Here is a 14,865-nt window from a genome sequence, read left to right as displayed (position 1 = left end):
CATGGGAATAACAACACAGGTAAGATGAAGCATAAGTAAGAAGAGCATTTGGGGAATACCCTCAGTGACTGAAACCACCAGTGTCTAGGAGCTACGCCCTAGGCAGTTGAGAATGCAATACAATAAACAAAACAGGCTTTTACACTAGATTTAAGGGTCAGCTAAAGCCACAACCAGAAACTGTTTGAGGTGAAAATGAGAATCCAGGCTGAGATTTACCTGTAGCTGCCATACATTAACTAACAAAAGTCTGCACTATGCAGCACCAGAGATGTAGACAGCCTTATTCCAATATTTCCCTTAGATCTGCTTTTCAGTGCCTTTCCCTCTGCATCCTGATCAACTCTGGTCAATGCCCAGTCTTCAGACTTTCTGTTCTGCAAATATTACTCAGATTTACAATAAGTTTTAGTAATTTTAGTGCATCCAAAGAATAATTCTCCACATCTAAGATTTTTAAAAATCTGCTCTGCTTTTATCGTCATATTATGACCCAGAGGTCGGTCTCTCTGTCTTCCTCCCTGTCTTGTGTCTCTGTGTAGATACATAAATTTCCACTTCTAGAGGAAGGGATGCATTATTCTTAATCAAAACTTAGAAATGTGGCAGGAGGAGGTGCAGCTGCAGATGAACATTATCTAATTCAGCCATCCTGTCGTTTGAACATCCTTGCTTAATTTAATACAATTATTTAATCAGTGAGGATAATATCAGCAGTGTGATTCATTTATACAACATGTTTAACAACTGCCTTTACCTCTCGTCGTCTTATTATCACCACTGATAATTTCATGAGTGACTATGGCAAAAGAAAAAGAACTGCCGGTATCGTTCTGTGTGGGACAGCTGTACTCTTCAGAGGACAATAATGTTGAAGGATTTTATTTGTGTGTGTGCAAATGCACCCCTGTTTTTGATATATATTTACTGGTTAAACATTTCTGGATAAGCGCATGACTGGATTGCTAGGCCAGTGACTGGGTGTATTGTTCAACGTGCAACAATAGCAACATTGTCTTCTGCCCAGACGCACCAGTAAATGCTCCATATTTTGCATTTTTGTTGAAATGAAGATCTCCATGAAAGAGAGAGAGGGTGGGGGAAGTGGGGCCATGGCTTTGTTTCCGGAGAGATGGGGGATGCATTCTTTGAGAAACCCCCTTTCTGGCTCCTTGTTTCTAACTCGTTTGGCTGTAATTTGTACCGTCAAGGTCATTTAGATAGGCAGCAATATGTGGTGAATGTGTTCCCAGAGGTCATGAAAAGCCTCTTTAGTAGAACACACTAGGCTGTACTTATGCCAGGTCATTTAAGCACATTTGTATTGCCAGTCAGATGGTGCACAGTGTAGTTCATGATTTTGTAATAAACTCTGCAACCTGGACCTTCAGTTTGTACTGTTGAGGGATGAAGTGCTTGGGCTTATACTACAACACGGTGTTTCAATAACTGTATTTTAATAGTAAACTAATATATAATATATGTGAAAAGAAACTAGATTATTAAAATCTAAATGGATCTATCTGATCTCCCCTCCCCCACTCTGCCCCCGAGACTGGTGCACTCATCCGAGTCAGCACTCTTTCATTCAGTTCCCACCATATGAAGTGGCATGGTTTTTTATTAACTGAGAAAGAGGGACTCAGAAGAGGGTACTGCAGTCCCTGCTAAAATTCCTACTCAAATAAAAATCCCATTGGCTTCATGGGGTTTTTGTCTGAGTAAGGACTGAGTAGAGATCTCAGGATCTGTCCCATAGAGACCTTAAAGAAAACATAATTTCAGTCAGTTATTTGGTGGGACAATATTAGTGACGTGGGAGTCAGGATTCTAGGGTTTACTCCAGTAAACTGATTTACAACATGACCTTGGGCAAATCACTTAGCCTCTGTCTGCCTCATTTTTCCTATCTGTATTAATAACACTTAGAATTTATTTAGCACTTTACATTTACAAAGAACAATACAAACATCTATAAAATGGGTGTGGTACATACCTAACCCATCAGGAGTGTTTTGGCTTGTTTATATTTATGTTTATAAGACACTTAAATCCTCAGTTAGAAGGCTTTGTTTTACATGATACATGATGCTTTAGTGAGAAAGCTTAAAGCACTCCGAATCCAGGTGATTCCAAGATACAAAATTCAGATCTTGAATTTTCTGATCTCCCCACATCTCCTCTACCCCTTCCTCCTCCTTTCATTCCCCCCCCCCCAAAAAAAAATCGTTCAGGAGGATTCAGATCTGGAGTTTTGTTTTTGTCCATTATAGGACTAGGAACCAGCTGTAAAAGCTTATCAGATCTTGGATCTGACCTCCCCATAGTCCCAAAGTTAATGAGGTATTGGGTCCATCTCTGGTATAGTTTATGATGATCTTTCAACAAAGGAAAGCAAACCACTAAGGCTGTTGGAAAGAATGCTGTGCTGATATTACCATGGCATAAGGGACTGAAATCTCCATTACAGTGCATTGGTTCTGCTGCATATACTTCCTTTTAGCAGCCTTAGTGGTATGTTTTTGCTTCTGCTTTGCTCCCCACGTTTATTTCTTAATTTTTTGTTTTGTTTTGTTAGCCAAATATGCCACTTTTTAAAGGAAACATTTCATAACCTTTAATCGAGATCATATTTCACTTTCATCACATCTGTGTTTATATTATTACAAGACTTTTAGGTCTTAATGTCTTCTGCTTTAAGCATTAATAGTTTGGGCTGATTATATAAATAAATGTTTGACATTATTAACTCTTCAGGAAAAAAAAATTGTCCTGTTCTTTTTACTGGTATCTTACAATAATTCTGCGTGTGTGTGTGTTGGGGGAAAGGGGGAGTGAGGCAGGGACCAATCAATGTTGGGTTTCCTCTAATAAAAGTAAGTATGGAAAGTAATGTTAGACTCTGTGATCCACCTAAAAAAATCTCTGTCCCTTTCCCCCCCCCCTTAAAGGCACTGTCTACTGGACTGATCATGTTGGGTCTGATTTTTATTTACACAAGGGCCTTTTACACTGCCAGAGTGGTATAAAGGGCTCTCAGTATAAATGAAAATCAGGCCTGCTAGACTTTTAAGCTGGCAACATACTAGCTGCAACTGTATTGGTAAAAATAATGGTAAGAAGGCAAAATGCCAAATTCTTCTCTAAGTTACACAGGTGTAAATCAATAATGAAGTAAATGCAGCTCTTCCCAATTTGAATTGGAAAAGTTGAGAGTAGAATCTCTGGTCCAGAGAATTTAAACATATATGTGCAAGTAAGGAAGGGAGAAAGTGTTCCATCACATATTGAATGAAGGTTCTATTGTTGATCTTCATGTTCAAAACAATTGTACATTATAACCAAATCCTCAAACTTTTTTTTATACCAGATCCTAAGGATCTGACTCAGAATTTTTAAACTCTCAGACCAGATTTTAAATGGCATTTCAGTCCAAATTTGGGTTTGATAGGGCCTTTTGAAATAAGAGAGGTAAAATATTATGAACTCTGAGCGGTAAAGTAACATCATGTTGTAAATACGTGTAATAGCTCAAAATAGTCCACTCATTCTCCTGTATAAGAACCAAACTTGTGTGACCTCCAATTAATTTACCATTAGCCTGAACACACAATGAAAGTGAATGAAGGGGCAATTTGGAATGACATTTATCAGCTCTGGAACTGTCGACTTCTATTATTTCCACAAGGCCTTACACTTCTTGGCTCCAGAGAAAGCTGTGCTGACTTGAATGAAGAAGAGCATTCTTAGCACCACGAATAGTTACAGCACAGACATCTCTATGGCAGGGTAACTCAGACAGAAAGACCGCCACCTCCATTTCCAACTTGCATTAAATGAGACATAAAAAATAAAACTGCTTAGTGAGCTAACGGAAAGCCTTGCACTTCACACCAGAATAAAAAGGGGGGGAGGGGAGGATGGGAGTGAGGGAGGCAGGGAAAAGAGAGAGAGAAGGAAAGGAAGTGAAGCTCAGTGGGACTGGATAGCCCAAAGATTCGTTCTAAAGGGAGAGGGCATGGAGCCCTCACCTCTAAAATGAAAATTTGAATCTAGTCTAAGTCTTTATGGTCAGTGAAAGCCATTCGCATCTGATGACTGTTCGATGGCCTATATGAAATGAGGTGGTGGTCTCAGTCAGGTTTTCAGTGGACAGACATTTGTTCGCAGAGCTCATCACCATATCTGGAACTAATCAACCCTTTTTTTGGCACTTATAATAGAGGTCAAGAATTGAATGTACATGGAAACTGACCTCTCTGGAAGGGAGCTGATAAAAGTTGGTGGGGAACTTTTGCTTCTGGTGATCTATTCTGTGCTAAATAGAGGACTTTGGTCTCCAGGGATATTAGTCTGGCACATTTCATCAACACAGGTGGTTGGGTTTGTTGGGGTTTGGGTTTGGTTTGTTTTTTTTTAAACTGCACTTTTTAATTTAACCGCTTCACTGCTGATCTACCACGGATGTGCTGTTGTTTTCTATTGAAAATAGTGGAACAACAGGACAAACCCCATCCCATTTAGCAACACAGTGGCTGTGTTTTTTTCAGATGTGAATGTGCATCAACAGTCAAGCAAGCACCAGGACTGGATTTGTATTTCTTAGTCTTAAGTGGAATGGATTCTAAACATTGTAAATTTACACATATCAAATAATTTCAGTTAAACTGGGTAAATTTCCAGAAGCCTCTAAGGAGCTAAGTGTTATGGGGAAACAATGAGTGCTTCTAAGTGAACTAAGTCACTGCTGAAAATGGGATTTAGGCTCCTAAATCGCTTGGGCACTTTTGAACATTGTGCCCACTGATTTTTTTCTGTATTATTCTTCACAGGAAATATCTAGGAGAACTTTACTATTGCTTTAAAGATGACATTTTTGTCCTTTATTTCCCTGATCATTTTGTTTATTCTGCTTTAATTCATTTTTAACTATGAAGTATAAAGTAATCAAATACATTCAAATATAAATAAAGACAACTCAGAAGCTTGCCTGTTTGAGATAATTGAAAGGTGGCATAACAGTGCTTTGCAGAATTATAAGTAGGTTGTATGATGGTGAAGACATTCATATTTATATAACATGTTTCCATATGCAATATAGACCACTGGACAATTCCTTGCTTTCTGCAGCATACTGCATTCTTTGGACCAGAATTAGTATTACAGTAGTTTCAGATACTCCAACAGTAACAGGGAAAAATTCCAGTGGAGTTTGCTCCACATTTACCAGTCCTACATTATGGGCCTGATTCTGATTTCTCACTGGTGTCAGTCGGAAATAATTTCATAGGAGCAAATGGACTTTCTTAAAAGTAAAACTTACAAAGGGAGACCAGAATCAACCCTATTATATCTGTAATAGAACCCATGCAAAAATATTACTTCCATTAGTTAAAGGATGGGCTTCTTAATTCACAAGTTGCAGAGTAAAGTTTAGCTCTGCAAGCACATCTTTAACATATCCTGCTTTGGCATGATAGGATAATAGCAGGCACACAAGTTGCAGATAAGTATGTGGCAGAATGGTCCGAAAACATAGATACCATTTCTGGATATTAAAAAGTAATTTTTTAAAAAGTGTTTGCTATTGTATCTCCTCTATAGGGACAGAAAGGGGCTTCTCTGATCCTTCTTTTGCTTTTCGTTAGAGTCAAACCAAAAAAGTGACTTTTGATTTTTAATATATTATTCAGAATTGTTTATTGCTCTCTCTCTCTCTCTCTCTCTCTCTCTCTCTCTCTCTCTCTCTCTCTATATATATATATATATATATATATATATATATATATATATATATATATATATATATATATATATAATATGCAAGATTCAGTCCTGAACAAAGCAAATATAATTCCTGTTGATTTCACTCGTAGTTGAACTCTCTTTATGAACTTGGCCCATGTTGTCAATGTACACAACCATGGTAATTATTAGCGAACCTCTAAAGTTTCCTATAAAAATCCAAAAGTTTAGATGCTTATTCTAAATTATGCAATGCAAATCTCTGATGGAGATTTGGAATTTGGAACTAGCACAAAAACTGACTTTCTGGTTCTGGCTGGGTAAAAATACCCATAAAAGAGATTGCTTATGATACTTGTGAAAACCAGGGAGTTCAGAGGAAAATAAAAATAGAAATACAAAATCAACACATTTACTCACACAAGTTTACCCAAGTTTTAGAACTACAAGTAAGTTTGGGTTGAGGTTGAATTTTAGACGGAAGTTGTGATTAATTTTTATTTCTTCCACCTATCTCAAGTTTTTAAAAGTTACACAAAATATTATTGTAACTGTACTCCTGTTTGGATTGTATAACTATGTATCATGTAGATGCAAATTTGGAGAAAATTCTTATGTACATTGTGTAAATAAAGAATGTTCTCTAATTCTCCAGTTCATGGGTCATTTTGATTCCCAGCTGACCTAACACGATGGCGTCATAGGAAATGTTGCATAATGTGTTTTTAGGATCACTCCTTTGCAACTTCACATGAATGGAACGTGACCATATGTGTTTGGGTACAACTATGGCAGCGGCAGCAGCATCTTTATGACATGCTTTATCTTGTGCTCGTTGTAGGATGAAGTGGCCCAGCCGCTGAACCTCTCAGCTAAACCCAAGACGTCTGAGGGAAAATCTCCAACATCGCCCACTTCTCCTCATATGCCAGCTCTGAGAATAAACAGTGGGGCCGGTTCACTCAAATCCTCAGTGCCAGCAACATTAGCCAGTCCTTCGGCCAGAGTTAACACAATAGGTACGTTTGTTTTCTTTTGGTTTTGTTGATGTAGCTCAGAGATCAGCATTAAAAAAAAATCAGCATTTGCCAACCAATGCCACACAATGGCATATGATAAATAGAAGGTGGGGCCTAATATTGCATTCATGTGGAAAAGTGCTCAGTGATCTCAGTAGTGCATTAACTCTTCACATTCCGCATGGGAAAAACTTGTGTTATTTCAGATACTTCTGTATGATAACAATTCATAAATGATTGTTTTGTGGCTACTACTGTATTACAGTGATTTCAGACATTCACCATTTAAAAGTATAAACAACTGATGAATAAGCTTTTAAACAAATCCCTAGGAGTTACATGTCTACATGTGCATACAGTTCCTTAGAAAATTACAGGTTTGATGCATAGTCCACTGAAAAGCTTTGTGCATTTAGATTAATCTACCAGGAGTAATATTAATGGCTAACTAAAAAGTCACCAGGTACATTTCAAAACATACTTTACATTGTATCTTGAAAATAGTCAGGCTAGCTGCTTTTAGTATTGTTCTGTAATATATTATTATTCCTCCCTCCCTCCAAAACTGCCTCTCTTGCGACCATTTAAACAATAAATGGTTCTGCTGTTATTGACACTTTATATTTCACAAGTGCTTTATATTAAAAGGGGGGGAGGGATGTGTGCCCCAACGTGCGTGCCATGTCCTTATGTGTAATGTATATGTATAAGTAACATGCAGACACACCCCATTGTAATGATAATCTTTTCCAATCTATTGTACAAAGTGATTGAAAATACAGTAGCACCTCAGAGTTACAAACACCAGAGTTACGAACTGACCAGTCAACTACACGCCTCATTTGGTACACAATCAAGCAGCAGCAGAGACCAAAAAAAAAAAGCAAATATAGTACAGTACTGTATTAAATGTAAACGACTAAAAAATAAAGGGAAAGCAGCATTTTTCTTCTGCATAGTAACATTTCAAAGCTGTAATAAGTCAATGTTCAATTGTAAGCTTTTGAAAGAACCGACCATAATGTTTTGTCCAGAGTATGAACATGTCAGAGTTACGAACAACCTCTATTCGTAACTCTGAGGTTCTACTGTAACTTGAATTGTGATTGCAGGATGGTGTAAATTAATCACTAAACTTTTTGGGATTAGGTTGAGAGCTTCCAGGGGGTCGGGGGAGGGGGCAGATTATCCTACAGTTGCTTATTGTGGGGTTTCTTGCACCTTGCTCTGAAGCAGCTAGTACTGGCCACTTTTGGAGACAGGATACTGGACTGAACGGACCATAGGTCTGCTCCAGTTTGGCTGTTCCTGTGATTTTTCCATTGCAATGCACTGAAACTATTTGAGACATCCATTCTGTCTCCCTATAAATGAACATGTACTCCACCCAAGTGCACTGTGCAGCATATTCCAGTTGCACATACACCACTAAGACCCATACTTCTGCCCCAACTTTAAAATCCCTATATGTGGGTCCCACAGTCTTCACTCAGTGTGCATACTGATGGGAGTTATGATTACATGCACCAAATAGAGAACATACTTCTATGGCCAGGGTGAAAAGGGAAATTACTTTATCTGGCATGACATTCTATAGAACTCCATAAATGTTTCATAAATATCCTATTGTTAATTCATGACTTATTATGTATTATTCTTATTAGAACTACACTATTTAACTTGCTAGGTTAGTAATGTATTTGCATCTTTAATCTGTTTGGCCCTGCTGCTCTCTGTGTACAGTGGGCTGAGTTTTCATTTTTTTTCTCTTTAAAACCTTTGTCCTGAGGAGAGTGAACAGCAGCTCTAAGCATAGAGTTAAGAATCTGACCTGCCTCTGAGTGGCAGACGGTCTCTTGTTCTCCTCCTCCTCCACCCATGGTATTTTCCATGGATTTGAGATCCCTACAATTTACTTTACTCCTTTTAACAAAATGCAGATTTTGAAACACTGTACCTGTAATGAGTGATAATGTAATTGGATAACAGCTGTGAGGATGAATGGAGCTTTAAAGGTCACTCTTGTAAGAAGAATTAATGTGTTATACTATTAATAAACCATGGAAAACTGTGGAGCAAAAGATAACATACTTAAGTTATTGTTAATGACGTAGAGTTCACTGCTTTATATCTCCTAGCTACCAATACAGAAAGTGACTTTTTGAGGTTGCTAGCTGAACAGAATCATTGTGTGTACTGTACAAGATAAGCTGTCTTTAAATGCAGCACAAGAACTGGACAGACACAGGCTGCTCCTATCAAAAATCTGTCCTTTATGGAGGACTGGATGATTCAGAGGCTTGGTAATGGTATGTAGAGCCTTTTACTGCTAGGTAACTAGTTCACAGCCAGCCAAGGTTGTAGTAAGCAAAAGCCATTACCATGTATAAACTCTTTGTTGACCTTAACAAAATGAGTTGTTGAGCTCAGTCAAGCCCCTAGCAGAAGTTTGCACATGACATAAAACCACCATAATTGACAGCCTCGTTGTCACTTTAAGCAAAAAGACCAAGTATTGAATGGGCTAGGTAGACTGAACTATCTTCTTACTGTGAGAGGTAGGTTGCTCCAGCACAGGGCTGAAGCACACCAGTTGGGAACCTTGCAAGGCCTTAACCATGCTGTCTTTGATCTCTGGATAAAAAGAGGACTTTGGTCTCTAGGGCTGCCCATGAGAGGGAGGGCCTTCTGATCTAGGTGGGCTTAGGCCCACTGTCCTGGAATTCAGATAGGCTGGCACCTTTCCCCACCACTAAATTCACTTTAAAACCCCCTTTTAAAATCCATCCTTCAGACTGTTTGTTGTCACTGTGCTCACAATATTGTTCAGCTGTATCTGGTCAAGGGGAGCATGCACCTTTATATCAAAAATAATGTAGGGCACATAGCTGGTGAAATGGCACACATGGCATGTAGTCCTTTGGTTAGACCCATCCTCACTGCCTGTAAATCATGCTAAAACTTGAGGAGTCACACATGTCATGGCTTCACATACAACTTTAAATCCAGGCATTTCTTTTCAAAAGCAGGCATATGCCTACCTATTAAAAACAAAAACAAGTCCCACCTTCCCCTCTCCCCGTTGTCTCCAACATCTAAATACTGGTTTGGCAATCCCTGTAACTAAGTGCATTTAGTATCTCTCTGTCAATAATTCACCATGTACCCTAAACAAAAATAATTTACATTCAACTTGCATTTATATTAATCTTTTCTCTGCATACCAGCATATTGGCAGCTATTGAAAAACATAAAGAGTGCTTGCTTTTATTCACTGACGTGTGCCAAATCTTCTCAAAGAGAGTGGTAGTCAGGAAAAAAAAAATGGTCTGGAGAAGGGCATGAATTCCAATTCTTAGGCAAATTCAGCTATAATACAAATTATAACTATTATAATATCTAATCAAGAGCACTGCTATTTTTAAATGTCACTGGGTTTTTGTTTGCTTTTATACAATTTATTCTGACCAAATGCAAACTTGATCAATAACAGATGCAAGGTGGGGAAAGAACCAAGCAACTTGTTAAGATGGGGACCCCCCCCTCCCAAAAACCCCTATGATACCATTTAGGAGCTGTGGATTACATCCTTCCTAGCACTAGAAAAGCTGTCATTACCCTGAAATCATTGAGCCAGGTCATTTGGTAAAAATAAGTTATGTGGATCAAATTAATTTTATGTAAAACTGCCAGTGTTTTCAGATACTTAACTGAAAGGTATTTGTTGATCTGCTCCCCCTACACTCAGACTATACAGAAACTTTTGCTTTCAATTCTCCAAAGGAGACCAGAATGCCAGGATCATTCTGTTATTATTTTGGGGTGGGGGGAGGGAAATGAGGGCACAGCAGTGCAGCACTGAACTAATCTGACATCAGCTTCTTCCACTGAAATGTTTTAAGCAACAAGACAATGTTCTATGTTTTTTGGCAATCAGTGGATCAGATAGAAGAGTCTAGCAATACAACAAGGATGTGTAATCTGACATGATTAGACAAGGCTCTTTAGGAACAGAACATTCATAATTGAGACAAAGAAAGAGTATTAATAACACTTTCCTAACACGGCAGTTAGCCATTTTATATTTCCTTTCTTTAATCTTAGTGTTTTTCAACAAATCATGGGATTTAATAGCGTGTTTTGGCAGATTAGAGGATTTATGGCCCAGATGTTTTTTGTTCTAAAAATGGATTAGGGTGTAAAGTTTGCTGGAATCCATGGAACATGTTGAGGCAAGCCGGTCATTTTGTGTGTGATTAGTGCTTGCCTTCTGTCTCACAGTCCCTCCATCTGTCACAATTCACCAATGGATCTGGTTAGATTTAGCCTCATGTCACAAACAGAAGTCCCTTTTCTGGGCAATTTCATATTGCAGATTCATTTTATGCCATTTTTATGCCCTAGTTAAAAGACAGAAAGAAGAGTGTGTGTGGAGGGGGGTGGGTGGGGAGGAATGATAGATACTAGCTTCTCCTATAATGTTTGAAAAATAGACTGGGGCTTGGAGTCTTCCATCAGTATTCCATCCTACAAAACATATGCAGATCATAATAAGTATAATCTACAGTACGCTAAAGGGAAAAAATGACAAAGTATCACGTTTAAAATTAAATAGCATTAGCTGTGCTGGTGATGATTGTAACATTTTAAAATGAAATATTTCAGCCACTACTAGTGCTAAACCCTAGGAGGTGAATTCACAGCCAAATAGTGTAGACATCTGACCTAATATCAGCAACATGAATAGAGTGGGAACATAGGTCCATGTAGCTGTGGTTTCTTATACATTTCTGAATGACAGGTGGTGGTGGGGAGCATTCGGCAGCGGGAAGTTTCTTTTCCCAGCCGTTATGCGCTTTGTATCTATAGCAAACCACCGCCACCTGTGGTTTACTTTAATGTATTCACAAGTTTTAAGAAAGGGAAGGGAAAAAATGGTCTATTTTTAATAGTTTTGGATTGCTTGCATGATCAAGGCCTCCCACGTCCCCTATCAAGTTACATCCTGCTGTATACAAACCACAAGGCCAATCTCTGTAATGTTGGGTAAACATTGAAACTAATGGAATCAAGTATCAGTGATGCTATCGGTATTAATGTTTCTCATGGTTTATACCCAGGTGGCTCTATCATAACAACAGCTAATTTCCAAGCACAGACAGGTTTATGGGTCTGCTCATTGTCTCTGTCTCTTTCTCATTTAATTAAGCGCCCAAGGAAAGCACTGATGAGTTTCATTGACAAAAGTGAAAATGTTTTCTTGTAACTTTCCTTTCTTTTTTCCTTTCTTTTTAAGATATTCTTTCTTCTATCACGTCGTCAGGTTATTTAAATGACCACGATGCTGTCACCAAGGCAATCCAGGAGGCCCGACAGATGAAGGAGCAACTTCGGAGGGAGCAACAGGTGCTTGATGGGAAGGTGGCTGTTGTGAATAGTCTGGGTCTCAATAACTGCAGGACAGAAAAGGTCAGTTCCTGAGACTCCCTTTTCTGATAGTCACTTGGGTGATCATATTCTCCTCATGTTCAGGCATTACAGAGACACACACACATCTCCTTCTCCCTCTCTTTTCTTTTCCTCTCTTCCCTGCTCTGTCTCTCTCCTTCCTTTTAGAATATTTGCTTCTGTCAAAAAACAAATAAAAACAGCCCCACACAGTCATGGAGACAGTAGAGCCTAAAACATAGTTAAAGTACTTATGAAAACTTTGGAGACCACTAACGCTCTGTTCCAGGCTGTCAATATGTATTATGACTAGGTGATCTTTGAAATATCTGGGTGTGAGTGAAAATCTTGCTTTATGGAAATGCTTACATGTTTTTGTGAGATGAGCTGGATTTGCAAATATGCAAGCTTCTTTAGGATCATAAGCTTTGCTGATACTCGGGCTCAGCTTCTGGATATTTAGCTTTATGAGGCTGTCATATATGATGTTTTGTGACCATTGCAACATAGCACTGTCAAGTCATGTTAGATGACTTAGCAAAACTGAAAAAACAGAGAATTGACAATACGAACTGTACCAAATACTTTCTAGAAGCACTAGAATTGAGGGGCCCTGCATTATTCTAATTTTGAACTGGCCTGCTAAGCTGTAATAAGCAAAATCATCAACTAAGGTAATATTTTCCTCTCAGGGAACACTTGTATATATTGTATCTAGCACTGTCCTTTTGTCATGGGGGTTACAAGAGTCACAGGTTCCATGATTTCCTGCTTTTTTCAGGAAATGCCTGTGACTACTTTCTGGTGCCCTACCCCTTGCTGAAGGTGTGTGTAAGCCCATTGCTCCCTTCCTGGCCACGTTTACATTGACAGAATATCAATTATGACAGTTACGCTATCCAAGACAGAAATGTGCAAAAGTTGTTGGGTGCGTCACAAAACCATGTTTTTACAATATATTTTCCATGATTTTTTCCCAAATATTTCTCCAGACAAAACTGCTTTAATGCTACAAAATAATCAAGGTGAAATATTATTGCATTCGGTAAAAATGAAATTTTATTGGCTCTCCCAGTTCTGGTGGCTCTTTCATTCCAAGATCCCCATGTGACTCATTCAGATAGGCAGACAGATAGAATAAAAATGATCAGCTACTTAGCAATAACTTGAAAGTCAGTCATCCTGGGAAGCTTGTGAGTCAAACAATATTGTCCAGAACGAGCAGATTGCTAATTTGGATAGCTTTCCAGTTTCCCTGGTTTTTAGATGGAATTTGATCAATAAGCTGTGAGAAGCCAGCAGACCGGATAATGAATGTTAAATGTACATGCGAGTCTGTTCCTACTGTACTTTTTCACCAGCCTAGCATGGGTGTAAATGATGTAGAAATGGCTCCAATTTCATGCACTCTCCTGAGAGGAAGGGGGAGAAAAAAGAGGTCAGTGTAATAGGTGTCTGGCAGTACATAAAACCTCTTTTAGAAGAATAAGGGCATTAGGTATTGAAAGAGAGGGACAGAGCATGTTTATGGCATTTCATATAGAAGAGTAGTAGAAGGGAAGGGGGGAAAGTAGAGTGTCAGCTATAAGGCGAAGTGATCACAAGCACAAAGGAATTTATATTCAAATATTTAAGCATTCTTGAAAGGATGCTTGGAGCAGAAATTCCTTTTCTGTGCTCCCCATGTAGAAATGACTTTAACACTCAGCCAGATGCTAATGCAAAGTGACTCAAGCTATTCCTCGCAAGCATAGCTAAATTGCCATTATTTGTTAAGCGCATTGAATTCAGCTGTGGATACAGCAGTTGGTTGCATTCAGAAAGCATCTGTACCCTTTTTTTTTTTTAATCCTCCAAAGCAGAGACAACTCTACCTATCTCCCCCCCCTTTCCTCCCCTGTGCTGGCTGGGAATTGTCAAGTGACAACCGACCAAATCCTTTTGGACAGGAAGCCTTCATCCTGAGTCCTATATACTTGCAAAGCAGGCCTTGTGGTTGGATCAGGGAGCCCATTAAAAGCACTTTGATGGTATGGAAATTCATCTTCATGAAGCACCCAGGCCCCTAAGCAGCATGCTGTTTAGCTGTGGTTACAGATCAGTCATTCACATCGGAGGGCAGTAATTGTGCTGACGGCTTGTACAGCAATGGAAGTACATAAAATAATCCCAGGCCCTCCACCATGGCACTGCAAGTTAATCTTCTTTAATACACAGATCAGCTGTTGTTCTAACACATGACTTTATGCCGGCTCTAGTGACTTTGCACAGCCTTTTGATTAAGTAACAGGAGTGGAGCCATCTGCATTCGCTTTATTCTGTTACTTTCCTATTGTTAGGCTCCTCCTTGCCCTTCTGTTTTCACTTCTCACCCTCACCACAAGCTCTGGGGTTTATTTTGCTCTCTAGTTCATGTTCCCTGTTTGCTTGGGTGTGCATGAGGGGAAGGTATTGCATTTGCGGGGTTGGGAGTTCAGGTTTTCTTTTCTAAAGTGGCAATAGCTTTTTTGATACAATAGCTGCCAAACTTTATCAGGATTTCATTCTGAAGAAGACACAAAGGTTCGAGCCAAATCTGAACTCTAGAAAAGTGCAGTGGTGTTTGGATCTGGATTGCTGGTTTGACCCATTATACTGATGGGGGGGCTAGTTG

At 39.0% G+C, this 14,865-nt stretch overlaps 1 protein-coding gene across 17 annotated transcripts in view; it reads left to right on the top strand.

Annotated features, from left to right (window-relative positions):
- The window catches only part of SOX5 (SRY-box transcription factor 5), a 422,522-nt gene that overhangs the window by 374,078 nt on the left and 33,579 nt on the right, over positions 1–14,865 (top strand). For 10 of the 17 annotated variants that reach the window (XM_084642767.1, XM_084642768.1, XM_084642765.1 and 7 more), the window contains 2 exons: positions 6,587–6,764; positions 12,061–12,233. In XM_084642767.1, coding sequence (XP_084498893.1) covers positions 6,587–6,764; positions 12,061–12,233 — 351 coding nt within the window. The remainder of the gene's footprint in view (positions 1–6,586; positions 6,765–12,060; positions 12,234–14,865) is intronic. The other 7 variants (XM_084642774.1, XM_084642773.1, XM_084642771.1 and 4 more) reach the window with 3 other exon arrangements.

The sequence above is a fragment of the Lepidochelys olivacea genome, assembly GCF_965140295.1.
Source record: "Lepidochelys olivacea isolate rLepOli2 genome assembly, chromosome: 1".
Lineage (NCBI taxonomy): Eukaryota > Metazoa > Chordata > Testudines > Cheloniidae > Lepidochelys > Lepidochelys olivacea.
This window is presented reverse-complemented; position numbering and strand designations above follow the sequence as displayed.